Below are 27966 nucleotides of genomic sequence, written 5' to 3' on the forward strand. Positions count from 1 at the left end.
AGAAAGTTAATGCAATGAATGGTACGCCAACATGGAATTCTTTCACACATGTATCTGTGGTTCATTCAAAATTATTAATACATGATAAGCATGGTTGTATAGCTTGATGACGGCTCCAGAGGAACGTCGACAAAACATCAGCGGCTAAGTCGGCGGCGCCATGGAGACCCGGGGAAATCGTCGATACTACAGTTATGGCACAACAGAGACGGTGATAACGAGAAAACCTTGCTTAAGCGGTTTCTAATAGACGTATTCAAAATACATAGCTTTCTGACAACACTGGCCGCGCCCGCCATATTTGTTATGACGTATAGTTGCAAGGCGTCTCCGTTAGAGAGGCCCATCACTTTTCTTTTCTATAGCACATACTAGCTGTAGGTGGTGAGGCTCGGCGATCGTAGCTGAGGGGCTATTCGTAACTCGAAAATGCCCTAATCGCCTTCATGGTTCTGTGATTAACCAACATCGATCTTCACAATGATGCCACGAATCAAGTTGACGAAGCCAAGTCCTCGCTCCCTTGAATGTCCTTGCAGACGGCACCCTCAAGAGACGCACTAATTCGAAACCCAAACCTACGCTAAGCGTCTTGTCTCGGCGGTGGTGTATTTGTGCTTTGTCAACGGCACTTATACGAGAGTGCTATACGCTGGCTTTGGCCGACGCTTCTGCACATGTGTAAGTTGCGGGAGGGAAATGTTGGGACAGCGACTAATTACCATGGAGGACGCTATTGCTCCGTTCATCCCTAGCCGATGGCACTGCGCACAAGCTTCCGTTCAAACGGCATCACAGCGGTCGATACAGAATTCTGTAATGGGTAAGCATGTAAAACAACCAATTCGCCGTAACAACGTGTATTTACTTACTCGTCGGCGGACGTAAAACGGCATGTACCTTCACCCCCACCACCGCACTTTGTGCTGGTTCGCTTCGCACCCCTTGACAGAAAATGAATTCGTCAGGCCTGCCGGCAAAACGTAGGTTAACAACTACTGTACCAGGGTGTCAGTTTTTATGGGTCTGCTGCCGCTAAAGCCACACCTACCTGAGCCCCCACCCACGCGCTTCACGCGGCGTCACTTCGCTCGTCTTGGTAGTAACCCGATGTGCCAGGCTTGCTGGTCAAGCATAAAAAAAGAACTACTGCAGAAGTTCAACGGGTAAATCATAAAATAATTGCGATGAAAAAAAAACTACGAAAAATATGGCAAGTTTCGCACGAAACGCGATGCATAGATTGTAATAGAAAATTAGTAGACAGTCACGCGAGTTAAGGACGATATTTTTATTAAGCTGTATGCACTCGTAAGAATTAGCTTACTCACTAAATTAACAAGCATGGTGTCCCGCACGCACAAGCAAACATGGACATATCTCACTCGATGAGCGGAGACAATTGCTGTGAAAAACTGACGTGAGGAAGGGTGGCAGCAGCAGCGAGCGCATTAACCTTCGTGCTGCCTCTGGCTTCAACGCCAACCGTGCGGCGAGAGATCGCTTTCAAGATAAGGCCCGTGCGGCGGCGCTCATTTGCGCTATGCACAGCCGCCGCAGGAACACGACCACCGCCTCCGCCGCACGCGTGCAATATTAAAGCACTGGCTAGTAGTGCTGCTTGTCGAAGATGATGATAAAGCTCCATTCACGCGACCAGTCAACGTTCTCATCGCTTCATTCGATTTGGATTCTTACTTACAGCGTCCGAAGTGAAGTTGTTCAAGTCGCAAGTTCTTGTCTTGTGAAGAATGGAGGAGGTCCGTTATCTGTATCTGACGTATCGTGTTGGGCTTGTTCGTATGCCTATACGCGAGCACATGCTCGGGAACCGGGCGCGCGACGAAGGCTCCGCAGCTATAGCACAGTTCGTCGAAGCTGACCAAGCTCCATGCATGCAACGAATGAGCACTGCGGCTATACCGCCGCGGCGGCTAGCGGCTATGGCGTTGTGGTACTAAGCACGAGTTATCGCGATCAAATCGCGGCCGCATTTCGATGGCGGCAAAAACGCCCGTTTTCCGTGGATTGGGGGCATGTTACAGGTCTCTCGGTGGTCAAACTTAACCCGGACTCCCCCATTACGGCATGCCTCACAATGAAATCGCGGTTTCGGCACGTAAAACCCCAGAATTCCACAAGCACTATTCTTGCGCCGTTCGCGTTGGGTTCTCGCTTCGAGCGTTGGCTAAAATTCTCCGAGTCAGATTGCACGTGCATGTCACGTGGAAATGGAGGGCAAACATGATAGGCAAGGTGAGGGTCAGGAGTTAATTTGTTCCGGGGCGCTGCTTTGTTCCGTTCGCCATATAGCACGTATCAAGTTTTCACCCGGTAGGGTGTTGCAAGTGTATTCTCCCCCGTCCGTTCTGCGCAATGCTCACAGTTGTCGCGCTGCTTTCGTGCCTGGAGGGCTTCGCTTCACAGAGACGCTTCAGCTGGGAATACAGCGCTGTAACATGAGCAACCCTGTCAACGCGCGGCGAGGCGCCCTTGCTATAGGCGTTTCAATACTGGTTCCGCAAACAAAGAAGCGCGTGGTATTTAAACGCCCCAAATTAAAGTGGCGAAAACGAACGCCGATTTTATGCAACAGCACGCTATGTGCTGAAGCAACTATAGCTTGGAGGTGGGGCGAGATGCCCTGTGAACTTCTATTATTGTTAGGCTCCTGTGAATAAATTCCGTAGTAGTATGCACTTATGTCGCAACCGCCTTTTAATATTTTTCCCTGTTTGGCAACACCAACTCTGATGAACTTTGCTACACACAAAAAAAACATTTTTTCGAACAAGGTCTTGAACAAAAGCTAGCGTCGCCCCGGACCATAAATTTAAGCGAATTTGAAGTGGCAATAAATATAAGGAACAATTTCCTTTTTATTCCCCAGGAAGCAGGAGCAATTACGTGAGTAACAGTAAACAAATGGACAAGCGGAATCGACATGTAGCCCAAATAAATGCTCATGTTTCGTGCTAACAGCTGCACCTGGTACGGAAAGTCGTCTGCATCGCCCACCGTTTAGTGTGTGCAGGTTACTTATTCTCTTACCTTTTGGCCTCTGGTACTGAAAAAAAAAAGCCCTGGATTGTTTCCGACGTTATCTCGAATGGCTCGCTTCGCCTATAATATCATACTGGCCAGTGCGAGGACAACTGGTAACAACAATGACAATAGTAGCTCCCCGTGTAGCTATGCTATAGGGAAATAAATATTGTTTTGCTGTGCTCCATGAAGTATGCACGAGAGCGTTTTGCTGCAAGTCGATATTTAGCCCTTAATGTTTTGAATGTCAATTAAGCCCTCATAAAACCCTGATGTTTAAAGTCAGTAAAGAACGGGTGAACATTAGTGCACTAAACGTAAGCAGGATGCATCTGGAACGTTAGTGGTGCATTCTCAAAGAACCACAGTGATGTCGAATAAAACATGGTATATAGGGTGCTTTACCTTAGGCGCACCACATTTTCCAAGATCGCCTGAGACAGATAGCACGATTCCTCCTCCTTCAACTAAATTACACGATGAGGCGGGCATTACTTTTACGAGATATCAAATGCGGAATTCAATAATGAAAGAAAAAGCAGTAATGAAGTTTTTGAATGAAGGCTCAAAGAATTAGTAAACAGTTAGTAATTTAATCAACCAACTAATCTAGCTTTGTGTCTTAGTTTTGCAATGTCTGCCAGTTCACTTCAGGAACGTAATAATCTAGACCCCGACGCGCCACGTTCTGTGTATTCATGCAACAGGCGCATGAAGTTGGGGCCGTAGTAAGGACTGTGATAAACGCAGCCCACAAGCACTGGGCAAAAAGCAAAACAATTGACAGAATATTTCTTCAGTGTATGCAAGATTGGGTACGGTTACAACGCAATAATTTATTACTCATATATTTGGTCACCTCCATGTTTGTGCCCTCGTGCTCATTGTCCCTGAGTAGCACCTACATTCACGCTGGGCAACACCTAAATTACGGCAACGGGCCAAGTACAGCCTGCCGAATAATTTTTACAGCTTTGAACTGCTGTAACTGCAAAACTAAGACACAAAGCTAGATTAGTTGATTGATTAAATTACTTATTATTTACCAATTCTTTAGGCCTTGTAAGGCTGTTACAGGAGTGCCATATCAGCACAGCTACAGAAAGAAAACATGAAATAAAAATGACAAGCGTAGTGATCGTTAAGTCATATCATGTTTGTGCGCGCAACTATCTCTGCGCAAACCAGGCTGCATTTCTCTGCATTGGTAATAGCCTTCTAGGCCGAACGTAACCTTAAAAGTCATATACACGAATATTGCAACTCTTGTCTCTTCGCTTGCTTTTTTTTATTCCCCGCAATTCCCACGCGGCATATTGTCGGAATGAAATCAGATGCTAGCATACGGACTGGTTTCATGGATAAGCTGCAAGAGCCACTTGGCTGTGTCCCTGGCCGATTCAATGGACTGATTAGGTTGACCAAATTGTGAAAATATCCCCACCATTTGAAACCGTCTTAAGTAGACACGTTGCTGTCATCGACATGCACATTCATCTAACCCATCGTAGTACAGCACACTTCAGCAGCGACATAATTCGATACTCGTATAGTCAAGGATTACCGATAGGGCGCGTACAGTTAAAGGATGAAAGCAATGTAGTTGTGGATACTGAATCTTATTACCGCGTTTTTCGTTCTCCAGCGAACGCTTTGCACGGAGAGCGAGAATATAAAATGCACATTTGTAGCTATTGTGAGATACGAAATCATAGCATGAAAGTCACGTGAACAAGTAACCAAACTTTATTTTATTGATATGTGTTTATTTGGTTGTCAGACCGCGGCTGAGAGGGGGTAGAGGACAAAAGCACGTGCAGCGCTGACAGGGCCTCGTCCCCCTTTACACTTTCCAGAGCAGTACAATATACAAAAAAAAAAACAGTTCGCACGAATATAAATGAAAAAGAACACAGAAACAGTCTACAGAAACAAACGAAATATACCGTTGTACAAAAATGAAAATGATAGCTATGTATCACTTATCAGTAAATCACTGCAAATAAAATCTAACAAGGGCAAGAAAGTCATTATTTGTATATGATAGCAAACAGTTGTACAAAAGCAAGCGAAATGCAATAACTGGTCGCATACATAGTCACAGATCACACCAGCAGGAAAAATACAGTATTTAAAGATAGTCCTACCATGCTGCCTTACTGCACTAACATTGATAAGCGCGCTATATCATGAGCATGCAAATGAGCAAGCAAAGCCACTTGCGATAAGACAACGTGTGTAGATATTTCTAACCTGCAGGAAAGGTTTTCTGAAATAAACATCAATGTTCCGCCCGTGTAAGATTCTTGATACTGGGCTGTAAAATTTCGTCCACCGTAATTTGTTCGGGCAGAGAATGTGTTATTTGGCACTTGTTTTTATTAATATATTGAGCAAGCTTCAAGTAGTAAACTTGGTCTGGCTTTAACATTTTGCAGGACTGTAAACTTTCTGGAATTAGTTACGAAAGAAGTCCCTAGGACTAGTATGGAATAGCCTGACTTATAATAAAAAGCAAATATAAAACTTCTTTTGCCCAAACCAGGAGGAAGTTGTGCACTTTATACATGACACCAGCATCTTGGGACAACTTGGATTTTAGACTGCTGACATGGCTCCCAGGGCAAAAATAAGTTCCCAGCAAATCATGCCCGACAAATTTTTTCTTAGTCAAGGGTAACATGGACGCCGATAAAAAAAAAATTAACGGCAAAGAAACCAAGACGGTTCGGCTCCCATAAGGGGTCCTTGTTGCACGACTTGCTCTAGAGGAGTGCATTCCAAATATATTTTAATAGAATCATTATAACTTTTGCGCACTGGCTTCAAATTACATATCTGATTTTGTTAGTGTATAATCTTAAATGATTCGTCTACGTTTACGAAAGGATTCAACGCCAGAGGCGGCCGACCATGCAAGTCTGCATTTCTCACTGGCGTGGAAGCAGACTGTCAAAGAAGAAGGCACAGAATTTCTGAAACACAAAAAAATCTGGATTGTGCACCGCACAGTGCACGCATTGTAACCAGGACAACGCCAGTCGACCACGTGGAATGCAGTAGTTCTCGAAGAACAGTCGCAGGTCGTAGCTGTCCGTCTGCAGGTGTCGAAGAGCGGGCAGGGCCTTCAGTACGTCGTGCAGATCCTGAGGCTGAAGTTGCAGTACGCGTAGCGACTTTTCCGTGTCCAAAATTAGGTGTTCGAGCCGAGCAAATGGGTGATGTCGACCGTGCCGGAGGCAATGCGTCAAGAACAAAATGCAGATTTCGTCGCCGCCGAAGCACGCGCTGCGAAGCGTGTCGTGGGTGGCCGACAGAAGCGAGTCAAAAGCGTCATTCAAGACGTCCATTTTGATTTCGACTTTTTCCAGATAAGGAAACGCGTCTGCGTCTACAGGGATGTCATGAAGGGACCCAGAGCCATTTGGGACACTCAGGCTCTTGAGCTTGGGGCACAGTCTCGCGATTGTGGAGAGCATCAGGCCACCACAGCTCTCCAGGACCAACTCTTCGAGATTCGGTAACGTTGGAAGTAGCTTCCTTAGTTCCCGATCCACATCGCGGAAGGCAACATCAGGGAAGAGTACCACCACGAGGCTGCGAAGGTTACGGAACGCCGAGACCTTCGCGAGCATTTTCAGTGAAGTCACAACCACCTGCAATGTTTACGGTCGTTATTGCTACACAAAAAAGAACTACAGAGAACATGAAGGAAGATCTGTAAAAAGATTGTGCCGCGGTACATTCTTCCCCAATCACCCGGCGAAGAGAAAGGTGTGAGCACGCCCCTGTTTAGAGGAGAAATGAGATGAGACTGGAAAAGCACGCGCCGGTGGCCAGGTAACTTAGCCCCCGACACGTCGACTTGCGTCGGATCAACGTGATGACCTCACCGCACATGTCACTCTCTCCAACTGACCAGAAATTAGCTGGACAGGCCCGACTTTAGAGTAAATAATCCGAGTTCCGCCCTCACCCAGTCAGGTACGGCCAAATGCTTTTTTCTTTCTACGGGATAACAATCAGTACACCGGATTTCCTCGTTATAATGCCAGGCGGCTTAATTTGAGTCTTCCCTTTTAGCTTCTGCTGCATTGTCGTAAACACCGTGACGTTATTGTATTTGTCGTGGTTCTACTTATGTTGTGGGCCGCAACCGTCAACTATGCCTGTATTGTATAGGTAGCTGTTTTCTCCATTCCCCTTGTTTATTGTACATAGAGAAACGGCGCGATTAAAAATACTTGTGCAACTACGTCTCGCGGCCCTTGGTACAGACAGGGTCACTTGTCACCAGCCATTACCCTCTCCCTTCTTCACGCCCTACCCGCTGTCAACCCCGTCCCGACTACATCCGCTCGAGTGTTGACAACCCGAAGTGTGGCTTATCGCTTGGAGTTTTCATGCTTAATTTCTATCGGTTTGCAGGTAATGACGTATTTACCATGTTGTTTCACATGTCTTTCTTGACTGTAATGTGACAGGTTCGCCAGTTTTTACGCTTTTTATTCAAGTGAGGTTTCAGCCCTCATTTTCTTTCCGGTTTAGAGACGAGAGTCCCTATCATTCCTATGAACGCAAATGAGATAATTGGTGACTGATGTCACCGGCTTAATGTATGCTACTCACTGATGCACGTAAACTCTCAGTTGCATTGCATATTGTTCAACTAAGATGTACTGCCCTATTCCAGTTGCGCTGAACGTGTCACATATGACAGCCTTTGCAGGGCCCTTCTGTCCTGAACGCAGTGTGTGACTCAATAATAATAATAATAATAATAATATTAATAATCACATCGATATCATTATCATGATTTTGTTGATGGTACGGAAAAGCAACGCAGTACAACGAAAAGTACGCAGTACTCCTCTGTTCAGTTGTTCCATGTGCATAGTGTGTTTTGCCCTCAATGTGTTCTTACCTGCAACCTTTTAATCGATGGAAACTTCGCAGCAAGCGTGACGTCATCGCCTATGAATATGCTCGGTAGCCTTTCACTTGACGTCCAGTTATGCAAGAGAAGGCAGAGGTGGATGAATCTCTCCGTTCTAGGACATTTGACCGAGGCGGGCAAGCCGTGCAGCTCCTTGAAGCACTTCACGACCCAGAACGAGTCGAGGCGACGTACCTAAAGGACGGCGTGAAAAAACAGAGACGTTCAACATTATGACTGTTAGCAGCAGATTTGAACCGATTGCAGCAAGAAAAGGCTCTGTCAGGTGCTTTCAAAATGCCCCCCATGAAACTTAGACGTGCCTGCGATTGGCTCAATTCCATCGCTACACGTAATTACCGGACTGCATTTGTGAACATGTAATAAACCTGAGGATTGTTCATAGACTGACGGTACGATCGCGTTACTTACGTCAGGACAAGTGCGCATTATCGCCAGCGTAGTCTCGGGACTCAGAACAATGCAACCATCGCGGAAGCTGCCAATGCTGCCCACCAGTTCCTTCAGTTTGCTCCGTTCGACCAGCGGTGCAGAGCGGTCCCTGCAGGGCTCGTCCAATTCCAAGGCATGTGTGCAAAGATCGTGCGGTAGAGCAAGGATCTCGACGTTCGGGAACATGCGGATAAGATTGTACACCTTGTCCTTGTTGTGTATGATGCATAGCTCCTGGGTTTGTCGGAGCAGCCTACCGGCGACCCGGCCGTAGCAGTCCGAGGAGTCAAAGGATGCGCATCCGCAGAACAGGGCCTTCGAGATCGTGACCCCACGTAGTAAAGCTGTCTTCGATGCTGAAACCAGAGATCTCTGGTTCGCGACTAGGAGGAAACCGTGCTCGTCGGCGATCGAGAGACCTTCCGGAAGAATTGCGTCCCGCGCAAATGCAGTGTCCAGTTTGAGGACGATGTGATCTTCGGCGAGCGTCAGGACGTGGGGATCTCCGAAATCTCTGACCAGCTCCATCTTGCTGTGCACGCACGTGCACGCGCAGTCGGCAATGCCTGGAAGGAACGAGAGGATAATCTGTCATGGTTCGCGCTACAGACCGTTTCTAACATCTCGCTACGCCTTGCCGTAGACTATGCTGGACTATTGTGTAACCGAGCGATGAATTTGAGCTCTGATTGTAGCGCCGCACTATGTAGAAATAATCTAAATGCAAATGGTGAGAACGGAAGCATGAGGGGTTGAAGAAGAGAAATGGAGCAGTGATAGAGAAAATAATGATATGAGAAGGGCAAGGTAATAAGAAGTGCCTCTAGTTTGTTACCCTGTCCTAAGGGCGGGCTACATAATAAACGGAAAGAGAAAGAGATGTGAATAAGAAACGCACACACACTAAACAAAGAGTGCCAGTGCTACAGTCGTTTAAAACGTGAATTGAACGTTGGAGCCAGAGTAGTGCCTTGATCACTCTTTCTCGCAACGACCGTATAGGCCTGCGCTTGAGGAGCACCTGAACCGAATGCTATCAGTGAACGGCAAAAGCTGGACTGTTGGCGAGTGACCGCAACAGTGTGCTGTAGCAAGGAAAACAGCAACGACCGGGTGCGAAGTGTTGCTCAATGCCGCGATCGTAATGTTTAGCATGGTCCGTCTAAAGCTCCACCAAGCCACGGTCGCAAAGAACATTTTTCAGAGTTCATGATAATCCACATTGGGAGATATATTTGAAGCGAGAGGTTGCGGTGATCAACACAGGCATGCTTGAAAGTTTGCGTCATCGAACATTCGACGTCGACGTTCATTATCATTATCAAGTATACATGACGAGTGAGAAAATTCGCACTTTGCACGAAGTGTGCAGCAGGGACAGTGAAAGCAGGGCATCAAGATATTACCCACCAGATCGAGCAGAGTCGCCATCTGACGGGCACTGGCGGAATTACGAATAGTGTGGCTTGCTCCGCGCGTCGTCTGTTGCACCCTACGTGTTTGTATATTCGCATGCACGGCGCGCATGCCGTTCAAGGAGATCTATTCCGTGGTTGTAGCAAGGACGCAAAAGCTGGTTTGCGAATGTTGGTTAGTAATGCCACAGCTGTTGGAAAAATCAGGCACACTCAATTGCATCTGACATCCACGTAAAGCGAAGCATTCTTGGCATGATTGACTCGTGTATGTACGAAATGTACGAAATGTGGTTTTTGAGTTATAAATATGAGTATTAGAAGGCAGCACGTGCCAGGTCGTGATGCCAGTTCTGAGTATCTTCCTTTTTGTTGTACAGGACATTTTTAAAAGAGTACGTTCCATATGCATTACTTGATTTCTCTAATTTCTTGCGACTTTCAAAGTTACAGATGTCCTTACACAAGACCGCCTGCACCACATGCACAAGGACCTTCCAGTCGTTACGTAAACTTTCACGCCGACTTACAATGAAGTCTCATCCAAACTCTCGAGATTCCAATTGAAGATATATCAAGATAGCCGAATTATCCACCTTACCGTGAAAGAATGAGCGCTTGGGGTGAGCTAGCAGGCGATTGACCAAGACCTTGTGCTTCCCCTTACAAAAACAAGAGCGGCAACTTACCGTTTTTCAATAGTCCCTTGGGTAAGGGGAGGGGACGTATCGAAGCACAGTCCACTACAGCATGCTATCGGGTGCGTGGTATTTAGCGCTGAAATTACTGGACAGAGAAGTAGAACTTCTACCTAGGCACATACGTTTCCCGTTTTGACAGCAGTGAGTTGGGAGATGCGGGCTATTCTGGGATCGAAGCTAATCGAGAGCTACAAACTGTGAATCACACCAGATTCTCTGTACGAAAAGAACGATGCTGAAAGCGAAACTGTCATCCGTGGTATGAGCTGTGGTAGGGACGCACGCGGCGTAGAGGGCCTTCGCCAGTTTCGTATCTCGATCACAACGCTATTCGAGTTCGCTGCAAAAAAGGTGTCCGATACCGCGCCGCCGCCGCCAGCCAACTCAAAACAACCAAAAGCGTTGGCCTTGAACGGTGCCTCTGACGCAGGAGTTACGGAGTAAGGTTGCACACAAGGAGACTAGCGTGGAACTCGGCGCCATGGAGGAAGAAACCAACTACCGTATTTATCCGAATATATGTACCGACCTTCATTTTTCTGTTTCAAAAAAGTTAGCCGAACTGAACAATCGACCTATCTGTTTTACCAAAACTTATCGGTCTATATTTGTGAACAAAGCTAGGAAAAATACCGAGCTAATGGAATCCCTCCGTTGTGCAGCCGTAAAGACAGTCTGGAGCCGGCATTTATGGAGCCAATAAAATTCAAACAGCGCTAGACGACAGGACCAGAAAGAGGAGGAGACAAACACAGCGCCGTGTTTGTCTCCTCCTCTTTCTGGTCCTGTCGTCTAGCGCTGCTTGAATTTTATTGTTACCACGGAACACCAACTCGCCCAATCCGCTGCCCTTCTGCATTTTGCAAAGGTTGCATATGCAGCACACTCAATGGCACCGAGGACGACGTAATTTCACTATGAAGGATGGGTACGAAGCATGCGACGAGGACGAGTTCTGTCCAGTTCCGGCGAGGATGCAGCTTGGAGCATCGACTAGACAGATTTAGCAGCCTACTATATAGTAAATAAGGGTGCGTTATGTTAAAATCTAATTATTTTTCTAAAAAGATGCCATTCGACCTATATTCGATTTATATATTTGTATATACATAATTACGCAGCTGATAGTGAAGGCTTGCCGGCGAGAGCCGCGCCGTCTGTCGCAGCAGAAGCGCAACTATGGGACGTACGGGGAAGAGGCAGCCTGTAAGCCAGCGCCTTTCACGGCTTTGAAACTGGTCGGGCCAAAGAATGGTGTTAGAGTGTTCAATAAGGGAATTGATCTTTTTGAAAAAGTCAGCCGACGCTTACGCTTGCCGTTCCGCGTCGTGAGTCTTGTTCAGCCGGCCACCCTGAAATGATCCGGGACTGCGTTTTCGCCTGATGTTGGCGTCAGCCTTTCGCCTTTCCGAAGAGGCCTCGTTAAGATATCTTCGTGGCCAAGTTAGGGCGAGGAATTCGACAACTAAATCGAGAGTAACGTAAAATTGGTCTCCTTTCTAGATTGCTGCTCCGGGCAATCTGAGTTTTTGCATTCTGATTCACCCGCGGGCGCTTCATCGGCTTCATCGCCTCTGCTCTCGCGCTGGCAGCCTGGGCCGGCTCCTATTGCTTCAGCATCCGGGGAATGTATGCGCCTGGGAGGTGCTGTTCGCCTGGAGCGGTGGTGTCTGGATAACCGGACCAATTCACTCTGAATTGCAAATCGAGACGAGTTAACCGTACTCATATCTTTAATTACCTGTGGTTAGCTTGATGCCTGTCACCGACTTGCGCTAACGCTGCAACGCATAATAATAGTGCGCCACAAAGAAGTCCGACGTGAAGCGTTCTACATTTCGAAAATCCCAATTTGTCTACCTTAGCACACCCCTAATCTGTTTTGCATCTCGTTTTCTTCGAATTCTGGCCGCAGTCGCAATGATCCAGCGATATACACTGAAAGTTCTGTGCCGTGAATATAATGGGGACACTTCATCGTTACCTCTGTAGGTTAGCTCGAGAAGCGGTTAATCACCTTCAGCATGCTAAATTAAGTGAAAATTGAGGACTCGTAAGAGCGTAGAAGCAGTGCCACGAAAGAGCGGGATACTTGAATGCCAATGTCAATCGTGCTCGTAGACTATATTGAATTACTATGTCAAAGCGTAACTTCATATACGGCGTGGCGACGTCCGAACAAACACATGATGATTATTTTCATCGCGTTGAATGTCGCTGCTCCAGGACACAAAAAGGGACATGCTCTTTCACACCGAGAATGTTTCCAGCGGCATAAAACACTTCTCGTACGTGGAAGCGAATAAATTTGTTATTGGCTAAATGCAATATGCCAGCCATTTGTATTGCTCTAAGCAAGACCGCGCATGCAGTTTCGATGCTAGCACAACACGTGCAGACAAAAAGCAAGCGCCTCCGAATCATAATGGATTGAATTTCAGATTTGATTTACAGCCTTTCTCCCTCCTAGTACGGGGTATAGAGACACCCGACAAAGTAAATGAAATGTTACTAGACGAATCATGCATTTTAAGTTGCACGGAGTACCTTCTTTCTCAAGCCCGTTAAAAAAAAAAACTTCAGTTTGCATTTACAAATTTAACACGTCTCAAACGTTTTACGCATGTCATAGCTGAGCTCTTACTAAACAGTCTTATCACGAATGTTATCGGTTGTCACGGAAGACTTTTTAAATTCATTCATGCAGACTTCTCATCACATGTAGATATACGTTTTGTTCAATGGCTAATGTAGCATATTTGGGAACTAGTCCAAATTGCCTTTTTATGCAGCCATCTACAAGGCCGTCTCTGAAAGCCACCAACCACTTCCTAACTTGATGTGCTTTTTCTCAAGATCTCTCAAAACATTTTAGTAAATTGTGATTTCAATATCACGCAAGTTGAGCACGTACAAAAACGCTTTCGTGTGACCTTTGTTACCAACACGTTACCGCCCTCTGTACACGTGCGAGAGAATCAGAAACAGATGGACCAAAAACAGATGGATCAGAAGCAGAAACAGATTGATCAAGCCGAATCAAATTTTATTTCAACTCCAAGGAAGAAAGAGGTAGTCGATAACAGCCGCTTAGGAACAGCTTGAGAAAGCCCGGTCCTTCTATGTACAGTTTGATGGCGTTGTGCATACAAATGGAAAGAGAAAAAAGTCAGAATTGTCGACAGCAACCGCTTACATCGCACATACAGTAGAAATAAATGACGTACGGAATACAGTACATAAAAGCGTAAGGTGCTCTTGAAAAAAAAAGCATGAAAAAAAGACCATAACAGAGCTAGAAATGCTGCACGCGAACAAACACAATTGCACGTGTATAAAAGTAGGCGGCTATAAAGATGAAAAAAACGCAAAACAAAGAAAATGATAAAGAAAGCGAAATTGACTAATTCTCAGATTACAATATGCATCAAGAATGAAGAGCGCAATCACAAGTTTTCAGTACCTCTTATAGCAGAGCAGTAAAACGCGTTATGGGGCTAGTTGGTGCATAGTTTTCGAAAGATGAAGAGCCAACAGTGACAGCACACTAAGAAGGAACAGACAGGACAAGGCGCTTCCTGCTGAAGGAACAAAAACAGGAGTCCCTTGTCTTTTCTTTGTTCCTTCTTAGTGTGCTGTCTCTGTTGGCGCTTCATCTTTTGAAAGATTATAGCAGAGACTGCAGTCAAATCAGCTTGAGGGCCTGTCCTACATAAGTCACGTGATTATTATGTCGAGTAGGAAAAAGGCAGCACATGTAGTACGCTCGATTTCTTAGGTGCAGACAACTATACATGACCCGAGCGGGCCGATAAAATACACAGCAATACGGCAATAAAAGAGCGAATAAGAAAGAGGAGGGAGACGCGCAATAAAGGAAGTTAACAAGAAACCAGCCACGAAACTTGCACAAACGAAAAAATGAAGAAAAATCTCTGAAGAGCCTGTATCGCTCCAGCGGTCACCGATTGACTTGGCATCAGCGTGCCGGATTACATGGAAAGCGGAAACGCCGCTATAATTCTTTCCGTCGATCAATTGCGAAACGGGACACTCCGTCATAGAGGGGTCCCTCAACTTCCCATAGTTTAGCTAAAGGAGCGGCAGCTACTATTAAAGTTTTTTTACACGGCCAGAAGAGTAAAGCATACAGCTGCTTTGACCCAAGATGGCGTCGATATGGAAAGAGGGGGCGTGTAACGAGTCGAAGGGTGCTTCTACCCTGAACGGCGTCGCTGTCATCGAACACAGTTGCTGCAATCAACTCTAGAGCGAAGCCGCCCCGTAGTGCCCATGCATTAAAATCGGCTACCGTAACGGCGCCGCCTTATTCCTAGTCTGTGCGACGAGATGCACAGGCGACGAGATGCGATTCAGACGAGACGCGCAATCAACGCGATCCCAAGTCTCGCTCAGTATGTTGGAGACATCTAGTTTAGGCGCCTGCGATGGCAACTGTGCAAGCACAGCAAATTTTCATCGTAATGTTTGAAATGGCCATCCGATCTTTCTGAAAGATATGCAGAATGAACTTAACACGCTGTTCATACGTACGCACTTCGTGTTAATGCTTGTTCTTGCATAATGTCTTGAACATTTCTATCGTTGAAGAACTTAGTCGTAGCAACGTGGGGACGTCCTTGTGCTTGCCACATTTTCGCTTAGTTTTTCTACTAGAGTTAGCATACTAACTCTACGGAGGCATCCTGCACCTCATAGTGATGCTGACGAACGTATTCAGTGCGGCCGGAGTGTCGTGAAGTTTTGCCGCGGCGTGGTCACGGCTCGCTTTTGCCTTTGCACTGAAATGTCTAGACGAAGCAGGACCTTCAGACCCGCAAGCGGTTCGGTGAACTGGTGACCGCGAAGGAGAATGCATAGTCCGCCAGGAGTACTTCCTTACGTGCCATTGAGACAGTAACAAGGCGATGAGAGCGAAATGACTCGTCGGTTCGAGCCGCAGAAGCAGGAGCACATCGTTTTATAACCGTGATCAACCCAAATACTGCGATTTCTTGTCATTTACCTTTCATGTTCTCATGGATCAAAGTAGTTTGAGACCTCCAACGACCGACGGGTGTCTGCTTTGTTCCTAAGCCCGTAGTGTACTTTGAACACATGCGTACGGCAAACACGAAAAAAATTCATCGGACACATCGACGTTTCCACGCGATTCGGTGAACGAGAGTAAGGTGCACCCCAACTCGCAAACGAAACACTGATTTCCATTTATCCCAACAGGCACTGACCAGTTAACTTTATTATTTTTAGCCTCGTTCTATCAGTATATATATTATTTATTTGCTTAAAGGCCAGTGCACATTACTGCTTATATATTGTGAGCTACAATGTGATACACGGCAACACCAATCGCAGGGCGTAGTTGTCCCCAATTAACCATGGATATCAGGGCAGCGTCGGACAAGCACCCGTTCTGCATATTCAAGTTGCGCACAGAATACCCATCAATGTCAAGCGTACGTCTGCGGGACGTCCCTGGGAAATGCAAAGGTAACCGCTTTGTACGCGCGCAGTACGTCCGACGCCGATATCCGACATGGATATGTAGGGGACGTTCAAGGTGCATATATATATATATATATATATATATATATATATATATATATATATATATATTGGGTTCTCGCTTCCAGTGTCCGAATTGCAATTGTGCAAGTCGGGTCGCATATGTAGGCCTCGTCAAAATGGTGGACATTCACGATCTGCATCGGACACATCGTGTTTGGCTTGTGGGTGTGTCAACACGCAAACCAATGACAGGGAATGGGAAACGACACTAAGTCTCTGCTGCTAGTGCTGTTCGTCGAAGCCGATCAAGCTTGAGACGTGCAGCTAATTAGCCCTACTGTTGCTTCATTCGCGCTGTATTGAAGCGTGTGAACTGAGATTGTGCGAGCCGGTTCGCACATGCGTATGCGCGTAGAATAGAGGGCAAACATGTTTGGCGAGCTGAGGTCCTCGCAAACGGCACGCACAAGAGACGCACTAATTCGAAACCTAAACCTACGCTACGCGTCTTGTCTCGGCGGGGGCGTACTTTTGCTTTGTCAGCGCACTGACACGAGAAAGCTATACGCTGGCTTTGGCCGATGCTTGTCCACATGTGTGAGTTGCGGGAGAGAAATGTGGGGACAGCGAGTAATTACCACGGAGGACGCTATTGCTCCGTTCATCCCTAGCCGATGACAACGCGAACAAACTTCCGTTGAAACGGCATCGCAGCGGTCGATACAGAATTCCGTAATGTCTAAGCATGCAAAACAACCAATTCGCCGTAACAACGTGTATTGATTCATTCGTCTGCAGACCGTAAGTCTGCACCTACCTAGCCGTCCACCACAGCGTTTTGTGCCGGTTCGCTTCACTCCTCTTGACATGAACTGAATGCGTCAGGCCTGCCGGCAAAATGTAGGTTAAGAACTATTGTACCAGGGTGTCGTTGTTGATGAGTCTGCTGCCGCGAAAGCGGCACCTACCTAAGCGCACACCCACGCGCTTCTCGCCGCGTCACTTCGCTCGTCTTTGTAGAAACCCGATGTAGCAGGCTTGCTGGTGAAGCGTAGGTAAAAAAGAAAAAAAAGTGCTGCAGAAGTTAAAGGGGTAAATGATACCGTAATGGCGATAAGAAACTACGAAAAAAAGTGACAAGTCTCGCATGGAAGGCGGAACATCGACTGTTATAGAAAATTAGTAGATAGTTGCACGAAATAACGATAGTATATTTATTAAGCTGTATAAACTCGTAAGCAATAGCTTACTCACTAAATTAACAAGCATGATGTCACGCGTTCACAAGCAAACATTAAAACATCTCACTCGATGAGCGCGGACAAGTGCGGTGAAAAACTGGCGTGACGAAGAGCGGCAGCAGCAGCAGCGAGCGCATTGATCTTCGTGTTGCCCCTGGCTTCAACGCCAACCAAGCAGCGAGAGATCACTATCAAGATAAGGCCCATGCGGCAGCGTTCAATTGCGCTGTGCACAGCCGTCGCAGGAAACACGACCGCCGCCTCCGCCGCACGCGTGAAAAATTAAAGCACTGGCTAGTAGTGCTGCTTGTCGAAGATGATGATAAAGCTCCATTCACGCGACTAGTAAACGTTCTCATTGCTTCATAGGATTTGGATTCTTACAGCGTCCGAAGTGAAGTTGTTCAAGTGGCAAGTTCTTGTCTTGTGAAGAATGGAGGAGGTCTGTTATCTGTATCTGACGAATCGTGTTGGGCTTGTTCATATGCTGTAGGAGTTGAGGAGGACGTCGAGATGAAAAACTTGGGAGGTGTATTTACATTGTGTACAGTGAGAGTCAATTAACAGTCTTAGAATCATTACGGGCCGGCAGCAACTCGGACGCTGCGGCCCGGGACAAGAAGCTCGAAAGAGATGAATCAAGGAATGCTCTAGGAAATGCTCTCTGTTGCTCCCGGTATGCGTCTTTTAAGCCCTTCGGTGTCTCGAAGACACGTCACGTTCGGCCAATGGGAGAGCCTGCTCAGGTGACGCCATTTTCGGCCAATTGGCGAGGGCTTACTTCTCCCTGCGGTCTTGCCTTGCTGACTTGCAATGCGCCGTCACAATAGATGGATGGGGGCGACGCCGCCAGGTTTTCACGGCGCATTACAGCCGTCTTGCTTCGGGACCACGGAGCAAGAAACATTTAGGAGTGGAAACTCCGCTGTTTGCGGCGACCAGAAAAGGTCACACGCCCGCGGAGCCGTTATCGTGCTGGCGGCGCCTGGCGGCCTGGAAAGAAATTACCGCCGTTGAGAGCGCGCCACGCGCCGGAGCCGCCTGGCCGAGCGCTGCATTTTTTTCGCTGCGGCTTTTACGATGCGCCGCATGGCGCCGCCACTGTATACGGCCCCGTCGGCGCATACAACAATTGTGACCTTATCTGGTCGCCCGCGCTCGCTCGCGCTGACGGGAGTTTCACCTCCTAAATGTCTTAATCCGTGTTCGGTACCCACTTTCCCCGCAACAGTGCCAGGCTCTCGCTTCACTTTCAGGACGAGTCAAGCAGTGAATAGCTCCACCTGCGGCACACGAAGTGGGGGCCGCCAACTTTCTTGCAGGTGCCGCGCCTCAGGAATGTGGTATCCGTGCTTCTGCGCTCCTTAATTATCTGTGGTGCGATTCGATGTGGTCTGGTGAACTCGAAGTAGGCTCAGGAAACGGTCCTGTATCTAACAATGCCTATACGCGAGCACATGCTCGAGAACGGGGCGCGCGACGAAGGCTCCGCAGCTATAGCGCACTTCGTCGAAGCTGACGAAGCTCCATGCATGCAACGAATGAGCACTGCGGCTATACCGCCGCGGCGGCTAGCGGTTACGGCGTTGTGCTACTAAGCACGAGTTAGCGCGGCCAAATCACGGCCGCGATTCGATGGGGGCAAGAACGCCCGTTTTCCGTGGATTGGGGGCACGTTACAGGTCTCTCAGTGGTCAAACTTAACCCGGAGTCCCCCATTTCTTCATGCCTCACAATGAAATCGTGGTTTCGGCACGTAAAACCAGAATTCCACAAGCACTATTCTTGCGCCGTTCGCGTTGGGTTCTCGCTTCTAGCGTGTGTGCTAAAATTCTCCGAGTCAGATTGCACGTGCATGTCACGTGGAAATGGAGGGCAAACATGATAGGCAAGGTGAGGGGCAGGAGTTAATTTGTTCCGGGGCGCTGCTTTGTTCCGTTCGCCATGTAGCACGTATCAAGTTTTCGCCCGGTAGGGTGTTGCAAGTGTATTCTCTCCCGTCCGTTCTGCGCAATGCTCACAGTTGTCGCGCTGCTTTCGTGCCTGGAGGGCTTCGCTTCACAGAGACGCTTCAGCCAGGAACACCGCGCAGTAACATGAGCAACCCTGTCAACGCGCGGCGAGGCGCTCTTGCTAGGCGTCAATATTGGTTCCGCAAACAAAGAAACGCGTGGTATTTACACGCCCCAAATTAAAGTGCAGAAAACGAACGCCCATTTTAAGCAACAGCAGGCTACGTGCTGAAGAAACTATAGCTTGGAGGTGGGGTGAGATGCCCTGTGAACTTCTATTATTGCTAGGCTCCTGTGAATAAATTCCGTAGTAGCATGCACTTATGTCGCAACCGCCTTTTAATATTTTTCCTGTTAGGTAACACCAACTCTTATGAACATTGCTGCACTGGCATGCTGAAACGTCGAGGCTCTTTTTTTTTTTTTTTTTTTTTTCGCAGCACAAGTTTTAGCGAAATCGGACCTCGCCTTCTCAGACATTTTTTTCGTCCTTCCTCGGCCTGAACAGAAATTTTTACCAAATTGACTTGCTCAACAACCCACAAAGCAGTTTTTAATACCAGTTGTAAACTCTTTTAACCACTAAGATGCTTGAAATAGTTGGAAACCTTAAAGTACATTGTTATACAAGTACAGTGCTTTGAATTAAGAAAAATTAATAAATGCGGTCGCAGGTGAAAAAAAAATTATTTTGAACAAGGTCTTGAACAAAAGCTAGCGTCGCCCCGCACCATTAATTTAAGCATATTCGTAGTGGCAATAAATATAAGGAACAATTTCCTTTTTTTTTTTCAGGAAGCAGGAGCAATTACGTGAGTCGCAGTAAACAAATAGACAAGCGGAATCGACAAGTAGCCCAAATAAATGCTCATGTCTCGTGCTAACAGCTGCAACAGCTGACGGAAAGTCGTCTGCGTCGGCCACAGTTTAGTGTGCGCTGGTCATTTATTCTCTTACCTTTTGGCCTCTGGTACTGAAAAAAAAAAGCCCTGGATTGTTTCCGACGTTATCTCGAATGGCTCGCTTCGCCTATAATATCAATACCGGCCAGTGCGAGGACACCTGGTAACAACAATGACAATAGTAGCTCCCCGTCTAGCTATGCTATAGGGAGATAAATGTTGTTTTGCTGTGCCCCATGAAGTATGCACGAGAGCGTTTTGCTGCAAGTCGATAGATGGCTCTTAATGTTTTGAATATCAATTAAGCCCTCATAAAACCTTGATGCTTAAAGACATAAAGAACGGGTGAATGTTAGTGCATAAACGTAAGCAGGGTGCATCTAGAGAGTTAGTGGTGCATTCTTAAAGAAGAACCACAGTGATGTCGAATAAAACATGGTATATAGGGTGCTTTACCTTAGCCGCACCATATTTTCCAAGATCGCCTGCGGCAGATAGCACGATTCCTCCTCCTTCAACTAAATTACACGATGAGGCGGTCATTACTTTTACGAGATATCATATGCGGAATTGAATAATGAAAGAAAAAGCAGTAATGAAGTTTTTGAATGAAGGCTCATAGAATTAGTAAATAGTTAGTAATTTAATCAAACAACTAATCTATCTCTGTGTCTTAGTTTTGCAATGACTGCCAGTTCACTTCAGGACCGTAATATCCCTACCTATCAATAATCTAGACCCCGACGCGCTACGTTCTGTGTACATATGCAACAGGCGCACGAAGTTGCGGCAGTAGGAAGGACTGTGATAAACGCAACCCTCAAGCCCTGTGCAAAAAGCAAATCACAGTGTACAGAAAATTTCTTCAGTGCCTGCAATATTGGGCAAGGTTATAATGCAATAATTTATTACTCATATATTTGGTCACCTCCATGTTTGTGCCCTTGTGCTCATTGTCCCTGATTAGCACCTACATTCACGCTGGGCAACACCTAAATTACGGCAACGGGCCAAGTACAGCCTGCCGAATAATTTTTACAGCTTTGAACTGCTGTAACTGCAAAACTAAGACACAAAGCTAGATTTGTAGGTTGATTAAATTACTTATTATTTACTAATTCTTTAGGCCCTGTAAGGCTCTTACAGGAGTGCCATATCAGCGCAGCTACAGAAAGAAGACATGAAATTAAAATGACAGGTGTAGTGATCGTTAAGTCATATCATGTTTGTGCGCGCAACTATCTCTGCGCTAGCCAGGCTGCATTTCCCTGCATTCGTAATAGCCTTCCAGGCCGAACGTACCCTTAAAAGTTATATACGCGAATATTGCAACTCTTGTCTCTTCGCTTGCTTTTTTTTGTTCCCCGTAGTTCCCACGCGGCATATTGTCGGAATAAAATCAGATGCTAGCATACGGACTGCTTTCATGGATATGCTGCAAGAACCACTTGGCTGTGTCCCTGGCCGATTCAATGGACTGAATAGGTTGACCAAATTGTGAAAATATCTCCACCATTTGAAACCGTCTTAAGTAGACACGTTGCTATCATCGACATGCACATTCATCTAACCCATCGTAGTACAGCACAGTTCAGCGACATAATTCGATACTCGTATAGTCAAGGATTACCGATAGGGCGCGTACAGTTAAAGCATGAAAGCAATGTAGTTGTGGATACTGAATCTTATTACCGCGTTTTTCGTTCTCCAACTAACGCTTTGCGCGGAGAGCGACAACATAAAATGCACATTTGTAGCTATCGTGAGATACGAAATCATAGCATGAAAGTCACGTGAACAAGTAACCAAACTTTTTTTCTTATTGATATGTGTTTATTTCGTTGTCAGACTCTGGCTGAGAGGGGGCAGAGGACAAAAGCACATGCAGGGCTGACAGGGCCTCGTCCCCTTCTACACTTTCCGGAGCAGTACAATATAAAAAAAAAACAGTTCGCACAAATATAAAGAAAAAGAACACAGAAACAGTCTACACAAACAAACGAAATATACCGTTGTACAAAAATGAAAAGGATAGCTTTGTATCACTTATCACTAAATCAGTGCAAATAATATCAAACAAGGGCAAGAAAGTCATGATTTGTATATGATAGGAAACAGTTGTACAAAAGCAAGCGAAATGAAATAACTGGTCGCGTAAATAGTCACAGATCGCACCAGCAGCAAAAATACAGTATTTAAATGTAATCCTACAATGCTGCCTTGCTGCATTAACATTGATAAGCGCGCTATATCATGAGCATGTAAATGAGCAAGCAAAGCCACTTGTGAGAAGACAACGTCTGTAGGTATTTCTAAACTACAGGAAAGGTTTTCTGAAATAAACATCAAAGTTCCGCCCGTGTAAGATTATTGATACTGGGCTATAAAATTTTGTCCACCGTAATTTGTTCGGGCAACTGGCAATTTCCGCGTAGGGCAAGAGAATGTGTTATTTGGCACTTGTTTTTATTAATATATTGAGCAAGCCTCAAGTAGTAACCTTGGTCTGGCTTTAACATTTTGCATTTTGTCAACAGTGGTAGAGTTCTCCACCAGTGCCTTCTGTCTCCTCTGAAATTCATATGAATTCTAAGCATTATTTCTTGCAGGACTGTAAACTTTCTGTAATTAGTTACAAGATAAGTCCCTCAGACTAGTATAGGATAGCCTGACTTCTAAGAGAAAGCAAATATAAAACTTATTTTGCCCAAACCAGAAGGAAGCTGTGTACTTTATATATGACACCAGTATCTTGGGACAACTGGGATTTTAGACTGCTAAAATGGCTCCCAGGGCTAAAATAAGTTCCCAGCTAATCATACGCGATAAATGTTTCTCAGTCAAAGGTAAAATGGACGCTGACCAAAAACGTTAAAGGAAAAGAAACCAAGACGCATTGGCTCCCTTACGGGGACCTGCTCTAGGAGAGTGCAGTCCAAATATATTTTAATATGGTAATTATAACATTTGCTTACTGGCTGCAAGATTACGTATCTGATTTTGTTAGTGTACAATCCTAAATGATTCGCCTGTAACCAATCCGACCGCTTCTCAAGGAGTATGTTTGCCAATTTCTCGAGCACTTTTTTACGTATCTGTAAAAAATGCATCCATGTTTAGGCGTACATAATTAATTTTTGTGAACCCTGTATTCGGGCAATGCTACTTATGTAAGAGATAAAGCGCGTCAATCGCAATATTAGGCCGGTGCGACTCGATAAAGCACTTTCATTTTATCGAACGAAGTAGTATTTCTACACACATATTCATAGCGGTTCGTTTCGTGCGATTTAGCTAGCGAGAAAGCTATACCCCGATTGCCATTGTTTTGAAGTTTCTTTATCCCAATATCATTTTGCAAAATGTCGAACAGCTTTCTTAGGTCTAAAAATAGACCCAAGTTAGGAAAACTATCAATTTTCTGAGCAATCTAATCCTTTACGTGAATTAAAGCTGGTTCTATACCTTTTTTTTTTCTGATGGAAGCCAAATTGCCATGCAATTTGGTTTTGTGAAGATACTGCGTTAGCTTTTCATTTGACACTTGTCTAAATATTTTCGAACAACTGGTAGCTTAGGTATTTGTCTGTAGTTACTGCGAAACCATGAATTCTATCAAATCCTTTTACTCAGATATGGGGAAGCTAAATTGTCCAGCTAGCAGTTGTTACAACTACAGTCCGCCTGCGCGTCGGAACCATTATCAAAGCTGGCATCGCACAAAGAGGTGCAGTCAGAACTGCAACATAAAGGAATTCGCACCTTCTTGCGATGGCTCCACAAATTCAAAAGGCGTCGCACCACCGTAACGTAGACCAGCAGTGCTGTGCATTCTAAGCCATAAAAACATGGCTCCCCCTGCCCAGGACGCAAAGCTTCATCCCACTTCCTTTTAGAGCCCTAACATTCATAGTTTACTACTTAATTCTTTGTCAACACTAACTTTATCTGAGTTACCAGCATCATTCTACCATCCGAATTACCTAACGAAATAAATCCGCAGGACTTCGCTGGCGCAAGTGCCAGTGTTAGTGGGCACTTGTGCGGGCAGTGACATTGCGATGTTAAGAGGCATTCTTACGCCCGTCTCGGTAGACCATTGAATACGTGCAGTAGACGTATCTATTAAGACGAGATTCCAGTTTCCAATCGCGTTAATGAAACATGAGTAGACCTACGAGCCATGACATCCACTGATCGACGTCCAATCAACGTTTACGAAAGGATTAAACGCCAGAGGCGGCCGACCATGCAAGTCTGCATCTCTCACTGGCGTGGACGCAGACTGTCAACTAAGGAGGCACAGAATTCATCAAGCCCGTGAAACTCGGGATTGTGCACCGCACAGTGCATGCAATGTAACCAGGACAGCGCCAGTCGACCACGTGGAATGCAGTAGTTCTCGAAGAACAGTCGCAGGTCGTAGCTGTCCGTCTGCAGGTGTCGGAGAGCGGGCAGGGCCTTCAGTACGTCGTGCAGATCCTCAGGCTGAAGTTGCAGCACGCGTAGCGACCGTTCCGTGTACAAAATTAGGTGTTCGAGCCGAGAAAATGGGCTATGTCGACCGTGCTGGAGGCAATGCATCAAGAAGCTAATGCAGAGTTCGTCATCACCGAAGCGCGCGCTGCGAAGCGTGTCGCGTGTGGCTGACAGAAGCGAGTGAAAAGCGCTCTTCAAGACTTTCATTTCGATTTCGACCTCCTCCAGATAAGGGAACGCGTCGCCGTTTACAGGGATGTCATGACGTGACCCAACGCCGTTTAGTAGACTCAGGCTCTTGAGCTTGGGGCACAGTCTCGCGATCGTGGAGAGCATCAGGCCACCGCAGTTCTCCAGGACCAGCTCTTCGAGACTCGGTAACGTCGGAAGTAGCTTCCTGAGTTCCCGATCCACCTCGTGGAAGGTAATATCAGGGAGGAGTTGCACCATGAGGCTGCGAAGGTTACTGAACGCCGAGACCTTCGCGAGCATTTTCAGCGAGGTCACACCCACCTGCAAAGTTTACGGTCGTTATTGCTACAAAAAAAAAAAAAAACAAGAACTACAGAGAACATCAAGGAAGATCTGTGAAAAGATTGTGCCGCTGTGCAAAGTGTGAGCACGGCCCGGTTTAGTTGAGAAATGAGATGAGACTGGAAGAGCACGCGCCGGTGTTGTAGGTGCACTGCGGGAAGACCGGCCAAGTAACTTAGCCCCCGACACGTCGACTTGCATAGGATCAACGTGATGACCTCACCGCACGCGTCAGTCTTCCCAATTGACCCGAAATTAGCTAGACAGTCCCGACTTGAGAGTAAATGTTCCGAGTCCCGCACTCACCCAGTCGGGGATGGCCAAATGCCCCGACTTTCGTTTCTTTTTCTACATGATAACAATCAATGCACCAAATTTGCTCTTAAGGATGCCAGGCAGCTCGATTTGACATTCTTCGCTTTCGGCTTCTGCTGCATTGTTGTAAACAGAGTGACGGTTTTGTATTTTTTGTGGTTCTATTTCTGTTGTAGGCCGTAACCATCAACAATGACTGTATTGCATAGGTAGCCGTTTTATCTATTCCCCTTGTTTATGGTACATAGCGACACGGCGCAACTAAAAATATTTGTGATACTTCGTCTCGCGGCTCTTGGTCCAGACAGGGTTACTCGTCACCAGCCATTACGCTCTCCCTTCTTCACACCCTACCCCCTGTCATCTCCGTCGCGACAACCTCCGCTCCACAGTTGGAAACCCGAAGTGTGGCTCATCGCTTGGAGTTTTCATGCGTGATTTCTATCGGGTTCCAGTTAATGAAGAGTTTACCATGATGTTTCGCATGTCTTTCTTGACTGTAGCTTGACAGGTTCCCGAGCATTTACGCTTTTTATTCAAGGGAGATTTCCGGTTTAGAGACGAGAGCCCCTATCATTTCGATGAACGTAAATGAGATAATTCGTGAATGATGTCACCAGCTTAATTTATGCCACTTACAGATGCGCTTAAACTTTCCGCTGAATTGCATATTACAAAATGCACAATATATGGTCTTCGTAATTTTTTATGCACTCTGTTCTCTTCACTATGTTCAACTAAGATGTTCTGCCCAGTTCCAGTTGCGCTGAACGTGTTACATATAAACAGCTTTTGCTGGGCCCCTCTGTCCTGAACGCACTGTGTGATTCTATAACAACGATAATAATAATAATAATAATAATAATAATAATAATAATAATAATAATAATAATAATAATAATAATAATAATAATAATAATAATAATAATAATATTCACACCGATATCTTTATCATGATTTTGTTGATGTTGCGGAAAAGCAACGCCACAGGCTGGACAGATAAAGTACGCAGTACTCCTCTCTTCAGTTGTTCCATGTGCATAGTGCGTTTTGCCCTCAATGAGTTCTTACCTGCAACTTTTTAATCGATGGAAACTTCGCAGAAAGCGTGACGTCATCGCCTGTGAATATGCTCGGTAGCCTTTCACTTGACGTCCAGTTATGCAAGAGAAGGCAGAGGTGGATGAAACTCTCCGTTCTCGGACATTCCACCGAGGCGGGCAAGCCACGCAGCTCTTTGAAGCAGTTCACGACCCAGAATGATGCGATGCGACGTACCTAAAAGACGGCGTGATAAGAGAGAGACGTTCAACCTTATCACTGTCAGCAGCAGATTTGAACTGACTGCAGCAAGCCACACCTCTGCCGGATGTTTTCAAAATGCCCCCCATGAAACTTAGCTGTGCCTGCAATTTGCTTAATTCCCTCGCTACACGTAAATACCGAACTGCATTTGTGAACATGTAATAAACCTGAGGATTGTTCATAGACTGACGGTAGGATCACGTTACTTACGTCAGGACAAGTGCGCATTATCGCCAGCGTAGTCTCAGGACTCAGAAAAATGCAGCCATCACGCAAGCTGCCAATGCTGCCCACCAGTTCCTTCAGTTTGCTCCGTTCGACCATTGGTGCAGAACGATCCCTGCAGGGCTCGTCCAATTCCAAGGCATGTGTGCAAAGATCGTGCGGTAGCGCAAGGATCTCGACGTTCGGGAACATACGAATAAGCGTGTACACCTTGTCCCTGTTGTGTATGATGCATAGCTGCTGGGTTTCTCGGAGCAGTGTGCCGGCGACCCGGCGGTAGCTGTCCGAGGAGTCAAATGATGCGCATCCGCAGAACAGGGCCTTCGAGATTGTCACCCCACGTAATAAGCCTGTCTTCGATGCCGAAACCAGAGATCTCTGGTTCGCGACTAGGAGGAGGCCGTCCTCGTCGGAAATAGAGAGACCTTTTGGGAGAATCACATCCCGCGCCCATGCAGTGTCCAGTTTGAGCACGATGTGATCTTCGGCGAGCGTCAGGACATGGGGATCTCCGAAATCTCTGACCAGCTCCATTTTACGGTGCACGCGCGTGTACGCGCAGTCGGCAATGCCTGGAAAGAACAAGAGGATAATCTGCTATAGTTCGCGCTACAGACCTTTACGAACACCTCGCTAAACCTTGCCGTAGACTATGCTGGACTATTGTGTAACCGAGCGCTCAATTAGAGCTCAGATTGTAGCGCCTTCTGTGGTGCCGCACTATGTAGAAATAATCTAAATGCAAATGGTGAGAACGGAAGCAAGTGCGGCTGAAAAAGAGAAATGGAGCACTGATGGAGAAAATAATGATATGAGGAAGGCAAGGTAATAGGAAGAAGTGTATCTAGCTTGATACCCAGTCCTAAGGGCGGGC

The 27966-nt window shown here is 46.3% G+C and overlaps 1 protein-coding gene across 1 annotated transcript; it reads right to left on the reverse strand.

Moving 5' to 3' along the window:
- Nucleotides 1-24500: 24500 nt before the first annotated feature.
- LOC126543649 (uncharacterized) lies at nucleotides 24501-27659 on the reverse strand. The gene is made up of 2 exons (XM_072284734.1): nucleotides 27078-27659; nucleotides 24501-25226 (listed from the first exon to the last, which is right to left on the reverse strand). The coding sequence occupies exons 1-2, from the start codon at nucleotides 27624-27626 to the stop codon at nucleotides 24501-24503; spliced, it is 1275 nt and encodes a 424-aa protein (XP_072140835.1). The 5' UTR covers nucleotides 27627-27659.
- Nucleotides 27660-27966: the final 307 nt, after the last annotated feature.

Source organism: Dermacentor andersoni, chromosome 10 (assembly GCF_023375885.2).
Source record: "Dermacentor andersoni chromosome 10, qqDerAnde1_hic_scaffold, whole genome shotgun sequence".
In the NCBI taxonomy this organism is placed as follows: domain Eukaryota; kingdom Metazoa; phylum Arthropoda; class Arachnida; order Ixodida; family Ixodidae; genus Dermacentor; species Dermacentor andersoni.

Bases quoted from the DNA above. Each gene is read 5' to 3' on its own strand.
- LOC126543649 (XM_072284734.1), bottom strand. From the start codon at position 27,626: ATGGAGCTGGTCAGAGATTTCGGAGATCCCCATGTCCTGACGCTCGCC. The intron at 25,227-27,077 runs GTAAGTAACGTG...TAAACTTTGCAG, and splicing joins TAATGCGCACTTGTCCTGAC to GTGGGTGTGACCTCGCTGAA.